We start from the raw sequence: 10,494 nt of genomic DNA, 5'->3' as shown, positions 1-10,494 counted from the left end.
CTCTGGGGCCTGCGGGGAGGGGGGCGGCACCTCACACCCCACTGCCATGTGGGGCAGGGCCTGCGGGTGTTCAGCCGTCAGCCCCCCTCTGCTAGCGTGGGGTGCCCCCCTTTCTGTGAGGGCCCCCCTTGTCGGGCGCCCTTCTCTCTGGGGTTCTCCTCGCCGGGGCTCCCGAGCGCTCTGCGCCAGCTCCCCGTGAAAACGCGTTCCCCCCAAACGCGTGGGGTCACCGTGCGGGTTTGTGACTTCTCCCTTGCTCTCGGCCGCCCTGTGCAGATCTCAGGAAGCAGGCGAGGCAGCTGGAGAACGAGCTGGACCTGAAGCTGGTCTCCTTCAGCAAACTCTGCACCAGCTACAGCAGCACCCGAGACGGAAGGCGCGACAGGTATAGGTACTAGCCCATTTCTTTATGTTTTAAATGCTGCTTGTGGTACTTGGTTCATAAGCAAACTATCAATTGCTTAATGCTAGTCCCACCTGTGGCTTTTATGCTGAGCTTCTGAAGAAGCTCATTTCAGCACTTCTTGATGCTGTGATGCTGGTGTTGGTTTTGATGCAATGTTGAGTGATACTGGCACATGAGTCAGAAAGGTGTGTGGGCTGCAGTGGTGCATCGCGAGAGCATATCTGTCACTAAGGGAAGCTGAATTTAAACTTCAGTTTGTAGCGGTGGGGTTACCGTGTGAACGGATGATAGGGCTTTTTAACACTCACTACATCAGCTTATTTCCCAGTTTTTCTTGTATTAAACCAGCTGGAAGTTTTCAGGGACTTCAGTATTAAGGGAATTTAGCCTTACACCTCCCAGGTGGGGGCTGGTGTGTATTTGTAATCCCTGTTTTAAGGATAAGGGAACTGGAGCACTGAGCAGCTGTGACCAAGGTTGCGCAGAGGACCAGCCCTCCCTTCAGGTGGGGTAGCTGCTTCTTTCTGCCTTTCTCCTAAGAGGAGTAGTAGTAATAGTGAGAGCTACGCATATGTTTTTATGTAGATATAAACCAGACACATGCATAAACGTGTGTATATGTCTGAATAGTTTCTGTTAGCTTTAGGTAAATTCATGTCTGAATGAAGAATTAATATGCTAAAACTTTTCAAATCTTTCTAGCTTATGGGCCAGAGTTGAGGTCTTTCCTGCAGTTCCGCAGCACTAATTATCAACTTCTGTGTCCCTGTGAGCAACCTTTAAAAACTGCCGTTCTTTGCTTATTAACTGTGGGTCCCAACATTGTGTATAAGCTGTGAGCGTGACTACTGTATGTATGTGTGTTGCTATTTTTATTTATTTATTTATCTTATCTGATGATTGAATTCATTTTGAACTTCTCCATGAGTTTCTGGTTCTGGAAGCTTGAGAAAGCCTCACGAATGATCATGTTACTCTTGAATCAGAATCCTAGTGTCTCTCTTGTTTCTGGCGCTGTGCTGTTACTTGTCATGTAATCTAATTGTTTTAGTTATTTTTGCTGTCCTCTGCAAAACTTACTTCTCTTACTCTAGTTATTGTAGCTTACAAGGAGTAGTCTCTGACAGGTATCAGTTGTCATATTTCTGCAGGTTGACCTGCTAAGTGTTGTGCTTCTATTTTGTTGCCTAGATATGACTTCTTATTGTGGTTTTAATTTATCTTAAAAAAGCGTATAGGGAAGGTGTACTGCATGAAATAGTAGTAGTGATAAATTGTGCAGTTTATATTGCTCTGTAGAGCACTGCTTAATAGGTCAGTGGGTAGTCTTAGCACTGTTTTTAAGGTGTAATTATGTAGCTGGTGTAATATGGTGCAGTGCTCCCTCCTGCCAATAAATAAATAAATCAAGCTTAAAAGTTGGGGAGGGAAGGGCATTAGTCCTAGCTACGTGCTGGTAGTAGACAGGTGTTTGGGGTCAGGCATATCTTCCAAGGAGAGGTTGTATTTTCCCCTGTTGATGCTGTGTCATGAGTTCAGATAAGAGTTAAAGGCTTGTGTGATAAGAAAATGTGATTTTTCTGAGCTTAATTCTTCCCTCCAGAAAACCTGGGTAGTGGAGCTTGCCAACACCTAACACTAGTGTTTCCTTATTTCTTGCATTCGTGAAGAGATGATGTACTTTTCAGTAACTGCTCCTCCTCTTTTTCCTTAGCTCTGACACAACTCCTCTCTTAAATGGATCAAGCCAGGACAGAATGTTTGAGACCATGGCTGTGGAGATTGAACAACTTCTGGGAAAGGTAATTCAACTTACTCTGGTTTTACTTCAGCATCTGGGAAATACTGCAATACAGGTTTCTATGATGAATGTTGGGAAATACTAGTGTGGGTGTTAGACAAGTGTTTCTGAAGATATATGTCTGTCGTTAGAGCTAGCTCCTTCAACTTATATGTTATAACTTACAAGAATAAGCCATTTCATGGGTTTGGTGGTTTGTTTTTTTTTCTTCCTCTAGCTGACTGGAATAAATGACAAAATGGCAGAATACACAAATAGTGCGGGAGTCCCGTCCCTGAATGCTGCACTGATGCATACGCTACAGCGCCATAGAGACATATTGCAGGTAACAAACACACGTCCTTCTTGCTTTTATTTTGTTTCTTTGTTTGGAATAATTAGCAGTGCTGATATCACAGCATGCTTGAATGTCTTACCAGGTGCCGCTGATCCCACCTCGCTTTTCTTCTCTCCAGGCACCCCAGTCAGTGAACTCTTAAGTTGAAAAAACAGTATTATTTATGTCATATTGGTGACCAGTACCTAACTAAGAAAGAACAGTAAAGCGTGCCGGTTTATGTAGGCGTCTTTTATATAGCAAAAGGGGAAAGGTGGTGTAATGAATTATCTTGTCTGTGTTGTCTGTCACATAGCAATATGAGAGGGAACATCACACTTAAGAAAGTATGATTGTGAAACCATCTAAACAGCTAAGGGGAGTTGAAGGAAATGTGATGGGTAAAGCTACTAATTAGTGTTTCAAAATGGTGATGTTTTCACGGCACAGTAATGTTAAAAATGCATATTTTATTTAGCTGGTCATGTACAGTTTATTTTCTGTTTTGTATATGTGCAACACACAACGTAAAAACCTTAGTGCTTTGTAAAAGCCATAGCATTTATATGAAAAATACTGCTGAATGTTTACAATGGTTTTGGTGGATACCAGTTGCCAGTTAAACTGGTTTTCAAGAAGTATTAGATGCCTGAAATGTTTTCAAATGTAAAATTGCAACTTGAACATTTAAAAAAAAAAAAAAAAAAAGTTGTCTTCACTGTTCCAAAATGACTTTTTTCATCTGGTGTAACTTAACAAAATAAACCCAAGAACATCTTCACCACACCAAATAAGTAGGTTTTACTAGCGCTCCTGATTCAACTGGTAATGGGAAATTCCAACACAAAATGATAATTCATCAGAAAGGTGAAGATCTATGAAATTGGGAGAAGGAACTATGGTGGATTTCCCTCTAAGACCTTAGCTGTAGCTATCAGAAGTTAGAAACTACTGTAAGAGTAGTGAGTTTTAAAAATACTTTGCATTAACTTCCAAGCATTTTTGATATTAATTTCATAAGTTGTTCTTGCACTTCATATTAGAGAACAGGTAACGTTTTAAAAGATGGTTGGATCTTAGTTGAGTATATTGTGTTGTTAAATTGATCTCAGGATCCTAATTTTTTTACTTAATTGTTTTATTACAGGATTATACGCACGAATTCCACAAAACCAAAGCGAACTTTTTGGCAATACGAGAAAGGGAGAATCTGTTGGGATCAGTACGAAAAGATATCGAGTAAGTTGTATTGTTTGTTATAGCAATGATACGGGATTGTCCTCGGAGGGAGGAGGTGGAAACCCTCCTGTAGGAGAACACTTGGCATAGCTAATTCATCTGTGTGCTGAATAAAGCAAAAAAAGTTACTTGAATTCACAACTCTTATTAAGGTTGTGGTAAGATTCTGTTTTCTTTCATTGTCGGGTTTTAGATCCTATAAAAGTGGGTCTGGCGTGAATAACAGAAGAACAGAACTATTCCTGAAGGAACACGAACACCTTCGAAAGTAGGTGTTATTTGTTATTTACTTACATTGGAGGTGCCTAACTTTTCTGGGGGATGAAACTTTCTTAATTTAAAGTACGTGTGAAAGCTTTGTCCATTTGTTATATGTATGTCCACAACGAATGCCTTGCACTACTTATTCTGTGCCAGTGCTGCTACTTACGCAGCTGGATAAATATTTATTGCTTATGCTGAATGTGAAGTGCATATAGTAGGTAGTAGTCGTGATCATTTTCTGTGATTTTGACTTTAGGATCTTGTCAGCACTACATGACATCTATATGTTGTCTTCAGTGGGTTTTTGCAAGCCACTTGTGATTCAGACTTCATGCTTGGTGTCCTCTTTTAAGGAAGTAGATGCCTTTATAGTACGCTAACTGGGATAAGGGTTAAAAAACAAACCAAAGTCCCCACGTGTTAGCTGTTTTTTCCTTTCTTCTTCTTTATTTGTCAGAGTCTGAGAAAAACCTTTTTTTCCTTTTGTCTCTACTGAATGTGTACAAAAGGTGATGGAAGAGACTAATTTCAAAATTACCTCTACACTTACATATTTGAAAATTGACTCTAATTTAGTGGGCAAAATAACAAGCAAAATAGAAAGCACTTCCTTTTTGTTCTTGTTGCAGAGAGAGCATTAGATTATGAGTAGCTGCTCTGTGTTCCCCATTCAGCAAAAGCAGCGCGCTCCAATAGAAGAGCGCTGGAAGGTTCATGTTTTCTAGGTAGTCAAGAAGTAGCACTGATCTTTGTGCCTCTTTTGACTGTAGTCATGCTAAACCTCAGCCTTACACAAGAGGGCAGGCTTTCCCTTAAAAAAAATAAAATAAATAAACTACCTGTGGCTTTCTCAAATGTGCTTTCTTAAAGATAACTTAAACTTCTAGCCAGAACTGCATAAAAAGCTTTTACAGGAGATTAAAACCAAATTTTTCGATTGTGGCTTACCATCCCTTCATCCTCAATTTTCTTTAGTATCTTTAAACCTTAGAAATGAATTGATTTAAAGCTTGAATTACGACTTTTGTTAGGTTGAATTTATTATTAAGCATGCATGATCAGGAAATGTAAAGTTTCCAGGAAAAAAACTCCATTCTTAATATTTTAGAGGTGATTGTTACCTGAAATGTTGTACTTTGAAGACTCAATGTCAGTTAATCTGAGTAAGCCTGATTCTTTCTAGATGCTGTGCTTGGGGGTTTTTTGTGTTTGTTTGGGTTTTTTATTATTATTGGAAGGGTGGTAAATACTTTTATACATTTGGCATTTTGTTAAAGAAGGTTACAAATAAAATATTTTCTGAGTTGTAAAATATACTTCTAAGAAACTGACATTCCACTGAGTGCGCTGTTTTGAAAAGCTCAAAACAATGAAGAGAGGAAAACTTAAACCATTTTGTAAATGTTAGCTGGCAGATGTCTTCATTTGAGCCTAGCATTCATTAAGGCATTGATTACTTTGATGTCTTTAAACATGCTAAACTCTCCAGTATGTTTTTAGGATAAAAATGCATGAAAAATAGAATCAAATAAGGCAGTTTCAGAAACAGTTAAGCCGTCTTCCAGGTGATAATTTGAAAATGTCAAGACGTAAAAAAAAAAACCCTTGCAACACTGAGAAAAAGAAAACAAGAAATAAGCGTGAGTTTGGGATCTTTAGGAAACAGGGCCAAGACTAATCACGGAATACTACTGCAAGGTGGAGATAACTGTAAGGGGTATGAAGAAATCTGGTGTAGAAGCAGAAGACAACCTTGGTGAGCAATCGGAGCTTGCAAGATGTTCAAAACTTTTGAATTGAGAATCAGTAAGCTCAGAGATACTGGCAGAGGAAATTGTTAAAGAATTTCAATGTATTTGTCTTCAGAGAAAGCGGTTAATGAGCTATTAAAGCCAAAAAAGCTGTAAAAGCTAGCAGAAGGTCCCAAGAAATCACTGAGAGCTGGCAGATTACACCAAACATGCTCCTAAAATAAGCTGACAAGCTTTGTGTGAGTCTTGATGCTGAGTATTTGCTGTGCAGTAAATCATGGTGCCAGACTAATTGATAGAACTACACGATAAATATATAGAGATATGTTGTAACAAAGACACAACGGTAAAAATTCAAATGCATTTTTAGTGAAGTGGTGAAACCTATTAAAAGAGCTTGAAAAATGGAGATGGGAACATAAACTTTTTAAGTGTATTATTATATGCTGCAAATTAATGAAATAATGCCACAGGAATGATATATTCATATTGAATATTGGAGCGTTCGCTTGGTCTTGACCCTCCTTAATTTATGATATGAAGTACTTTAACCTATTACATATTTATTCCATGATCTGATAATGGAGAATGTATGAGCTATTACCCCACGGCAGAGCACCAGGCTTGTCTGTCGGCCTTTTTCTATATGCGCTACCATGTGAGACAAGGTGAGCGGAAACTTGAGTTTACTCTTGGCGGTATTTTCCGTGAATGCTCTTTAAAAAGCGTGCTGGCAGCCCTAGGCGGTATTGTTTGTGGTGGTATCTCACTTGGGAGTAAGAGGAGGAGAGCCAGAAAGCTTTTCTCTGGGAGAGACGCTGGGGAGAAGCTGGACCTCTGCTTTTTGCCTAAATGTGGCTTTTTATTTTTCTGTCACATTTTGAACATCATCTCTGCTGGAAGGACTAAGAATGAAGGAGAATCTGTCTTAATTTTACATATGTAGGTAATTGTGAAAAAGGAGGGGAAGTAAAAAAAAAAAAAACTGAGTCCGAAGTTTTGATGAATAAAAGGATCTGACGTATATTAAGCACCAAGGGAATTACAACAGCTGAAGCACTGTGCAAACCCTTGCTATGCCTTTAGTACAGAAAACTGCTGTCCATTAAGCCGGGAGGATCGTGCATCCATTTGGATTCACTTTCCCTGGGTGGGGCTGGCTGCTGTGTCAGCGCTGCTGGCACAAGGGTGTTGTGTGCTTTCAGGTTAGGATCCCAGAGCTGCCAGGGCAGGCGCTCGGGCTGGGGGTGTGGGGGGGGCTCTGCACTGCCACACCACAGCTCGGGGAGGGTTAGAGAAAGTGTACTGTGTTCTTCTCTCTTCGACCGAAAACTTCGCTGCTGGTTCAATTCATTTTATAAATCAGCTGATTTTGAGTTTTATTGGGAAAGGAGATTTGTCTAGAAGTTTTATTGACTGTAGGTGGGAGGCATAAAGTTTCTAAGTCTCTCAGTTTGCTACTTAATTTCTATACAGATAATTTAAGGGTAGTTTTACCAACCTCTAGAAGGCAAAACAACAATGCCTACATTTTTTAACAAGATTTTGAACACCTGTTAATTAAAATGAGGCTGGAAGACAAGTCTTGTTGAATATTGATGCCCTGTTAATATTTTTACCTAATACCTCAGATCTTTTGGCATGTCAGATGCTTAAAGAAATACCAAATCTAGCGTGGTCATGTTTGCAGTTGATTTTTGAATGCGTGTTTTCTCGGGTCTGTGCCATTCGGTAGAGGTGTTTGTCTCATCTCTTCTGTCTGTATGCTTTTGGCCGGGGAGGTAAACAAGTCATCCTTTTTCTTGTAACACTGTTTTCCATCTAAAGAAAACAATTTTGATGAATAGATCTAGCTTAGCATTTTAAAAACTGCTCTGAAAAGTGCTGCCTCAGAGGAAAAAGTCTTGTCAACTTAGTGTTGAGAGAAATTCTGCAGTTATTGATGAGTTATAGCCTAAGTCAGCAAAGAAGGGACTAATGTGTTTGATTAAATGTGCAATATCGAGGGTGTATGCCAGTGAAAATTTCCCTCGTGTTAGTACTTGCGTTGTATGTGAATGATACCATATCAGGTGATGCTGACGAACTTGTGTAAAAAATGGATGAAGGCTTCCAAGGTTTAGATAGAAATTACAGATTTTATTACCTATGATGAATTCCTTGTAAAACTAGATGAGGACTAGAGCTCTTTGTGGTCGCCAGCATTTGCTGTAGTAGATTTGTTCTGTCATTGTAGGGCCGCTGGATAACTGTTGCTTTATTACTCGGCTCCAGTGCTCAAAAATTAGACATTTGTCCTTCTCCAACAGAAATGGCTGATGGTGAAGCGGGTGCCTGTGCTGGTGCAGATATCATTAGCTGTGCTTTTAATTGTTATCAGATGCCTGCATGTGTCTGGTGAGCGTTGCTATGCAGGCTACCGCTCTAAACAGTAAAAAAATTTTCAGCATAGACAGAGTATCAGGTGTAAGTGATGCAGGTAGATGAGATGAACCTGCCTAAAGTGCTCAGGCTAGCGAAGGACATAAAACGCCCCTGTGTACCTTAAAATGTTTAGCATTGGGAACAGAGAGGGGTGCCAGAGTAGGTAGGTGAGAAACTTTGAAGGGGGAAAAGGAGGAGAGCAAACAAATCAGAGGGATGTGCTCTGCATGTGAAAGAGAAAAGAGGAATAAGGGAAGTGAGCAAAAGAAATAACGGGAATCTGCAGCAGTTGCGTAATGGTGCTATTAATAATACATACCTGATTCAGGGAGATGATTAGGATAAACTAATGTTCATGCAGTACTTCATAGATGTGAAGCACTCTGAAGGACTGAATATTGTTACTACTATTACTATTGCATTTCATTTTTCAGCAGAACTATTTCAAATTTCCCATTGTTGTTTGGGCAGAAATGACCACATTCAGTAAAGAATAATCACCGGGAAACTGCTTTCAAACTTTGTAATACAGCCTAGATCTTAATAGAGGGAGTGACTTGTTGACCGTTTTGCTTCTAAATATTGTCATTACTTCAGTACTGATTTACTTGGAGAAGTCAGCTTAATGAGATGCTGAGACATCTTGCAGGGTTTTTGATTAGAGGTGTGTTGATCTTTTGGGGAAAAAGCTACCAGTTTTCTACCTTAATTTCCTTTTCTTTGTTACCCCTGTTCTCTGCTCTGCACGCCCTGATTTCCACTCACTGTGCTGGTGCTGCTCAGGTTCCTGTGGATTTTGCTGGACCTTCAGTATTGGATTAAAACCAGAGAACTGCTGTTGTCTCCCCTTCCATCGCCTCCCGCTGCAGGGGGAAGACACACAGATGCCTGAGCAGTAACTGCTCCGGCTGATCCACAGTTCACCACTGCATCTCCTTTATCTTCTCCTGGAAAGAAAGAGGCTGTAGGAAAAACAGCTAATTCACCAATTCCTTTTTCCTTCCCAAGATGGTTGGGGAAGCAGCAGGGAGGGAGGAGTATGATGAGCCTCTTCCCTGGGTGCCTGCTGGCTGCCTACTCTGCAGCCTCAGAACTGCTGAGCTCCACTTTAGTTAGGTCCAATAAGGGTTTGTTTTTTCTTTTTTTAATTGCAAAACTTGCCTCTAAATTAAACTTATTTTTTGTTCACGTCAAAGCAGAATGTGGTGTTCTTGTTGCTCTATTCTCTTAATTTTAATACAGATTTTAACTGAAGCAGCACTTGATAATGAATAATTTTCTTTGCTTTATAGCAGTTATGAAAAAACCAAACCAGATCTGCTATGGAAGGACAATACATGCTATCCATGGCCTTGGTTTGGTTTGCCAAGAAGCCCAGAGTACGGTGCAGTTTGGCTGCAGACTTGCTGTTGCAGCGGTAATGGAGGGCTGCAGCACTTTGGCTATTGAACTGGAAGAGAGAGTGCAAGGAGAGATTGAGGAATCTGGGTTAAAATGTTTCTCTGCTGGCCATTAATTGCAAGAGCTCTGGCAATGGTCTCTCGCTGCTTTCCCAAATGCAGTTACGTACCGTTGACTTGTTTTCTTTGTTTCTGGGATAAGGAAGTTTGGGAAATAATTGCATTAAAAGTGTTTGCTAGTGCCCCAGCTAGCCAGGGAGGATGACTGTGGTAGTCACCCTACTGACTGCCTTCCCACTGAATATCCATAACACAGGCTTTTTGGGTAGGGCCTTATGCTCCGAGTGGCAGCGCAAATAAAATGATTTTCAAGGAAGGGATTTGAACAAAGGATTTTTGGTATTGCAGAAGCTTACTTAAAGATGCACAGCGACATGTACTGTAATCCTGTTTCAAAACATGATTCTGTTTTTTCTTTCTGCTCTGCCTCTTATTGCTGCAGAGTTTTCTCGATTGCAGTTATGCATCAGTGATTCCCTCCTTTAGCCTTATATATGGAACTGAATGGGTTTTATCTCCGAGCCTGCTGGCAGAACCTCTGTCTCTTGAAGATTTATGGCAGGGTGATACACGACCACTTCTTAAGTGGCTGGATCAGCCTCCCCTCTGACAGCCCCAAACTGGATATGAGACTTGGGTATATCATATACTTAACTACAACACCAGACTGAGCACAACTTAATCTATTTCCTTATTTTAATAGTAAATACCCCTCAATGAGGGAGATACTTTTTTCCAGAAGACATGAACTAACTGCACTGCTTATTATGTGACTGTAATTATGTGACTGTATGAGCAAGTTATTGAAGTACTTTAATGAGAATTTGGGGAGG

At 40.3% G+C, this 10,494-nt stretch overlaps 1 protein-coding gene across 1 annotated transcript in view; it reads left to right on the top strand.

The window, feature by feature from the left end:
• The first annotated feature begins 251 nt into the window (after positions 1–251).
• Positions 252–10,494, top strand: part of GOSR1 (golgi SNAP receptor complex member 1) — a 32,654-nt gene continuing 22,411 nt past the window's right edge. The window contains exons 1-5 of the mRNA XM_035889545.1: positions 252–385; positions 2,121–2,208; positions 2,425–2,532; positions 3,671–3,762; positions 3,956–4,030. Of these exons, the coding sequence (XP_035745438.1) occupies positions 2,164–2,208; positions 2,425–2,532; positions 3,671–3,762; positions 3,956–4,030 (320 nt within the window). The 5' untranslated portion in view covers positions 252–385; positions 2,121–2,163. The remainder of the gene's footprint in view (positions 386–2,120; positions 2,209–2,424; positions 2,533–3,670; positions 3,763–3,955; positions 4,031–10,494) is intronic.

Source organism: Egretta garzetta, unplaced genomic scaffold (assembly GCF_000687185.1).
Source record: "Egretta garzetta isolate BGI_Z169 unplaced genomic scaffold, ASM68718v1 scaffold112, whole genome shotgun sequence".
In the NCBI taxonomy this organism is placed as follows: Eukaryota; Metazoa; Chordata; class Aves; order Pelecaniformes; family Ardeidae; genus Egretta; species Egretta garzetta.
This window is presented reverse-complemented; position numbering and strand designations above follow the sequence as displayed.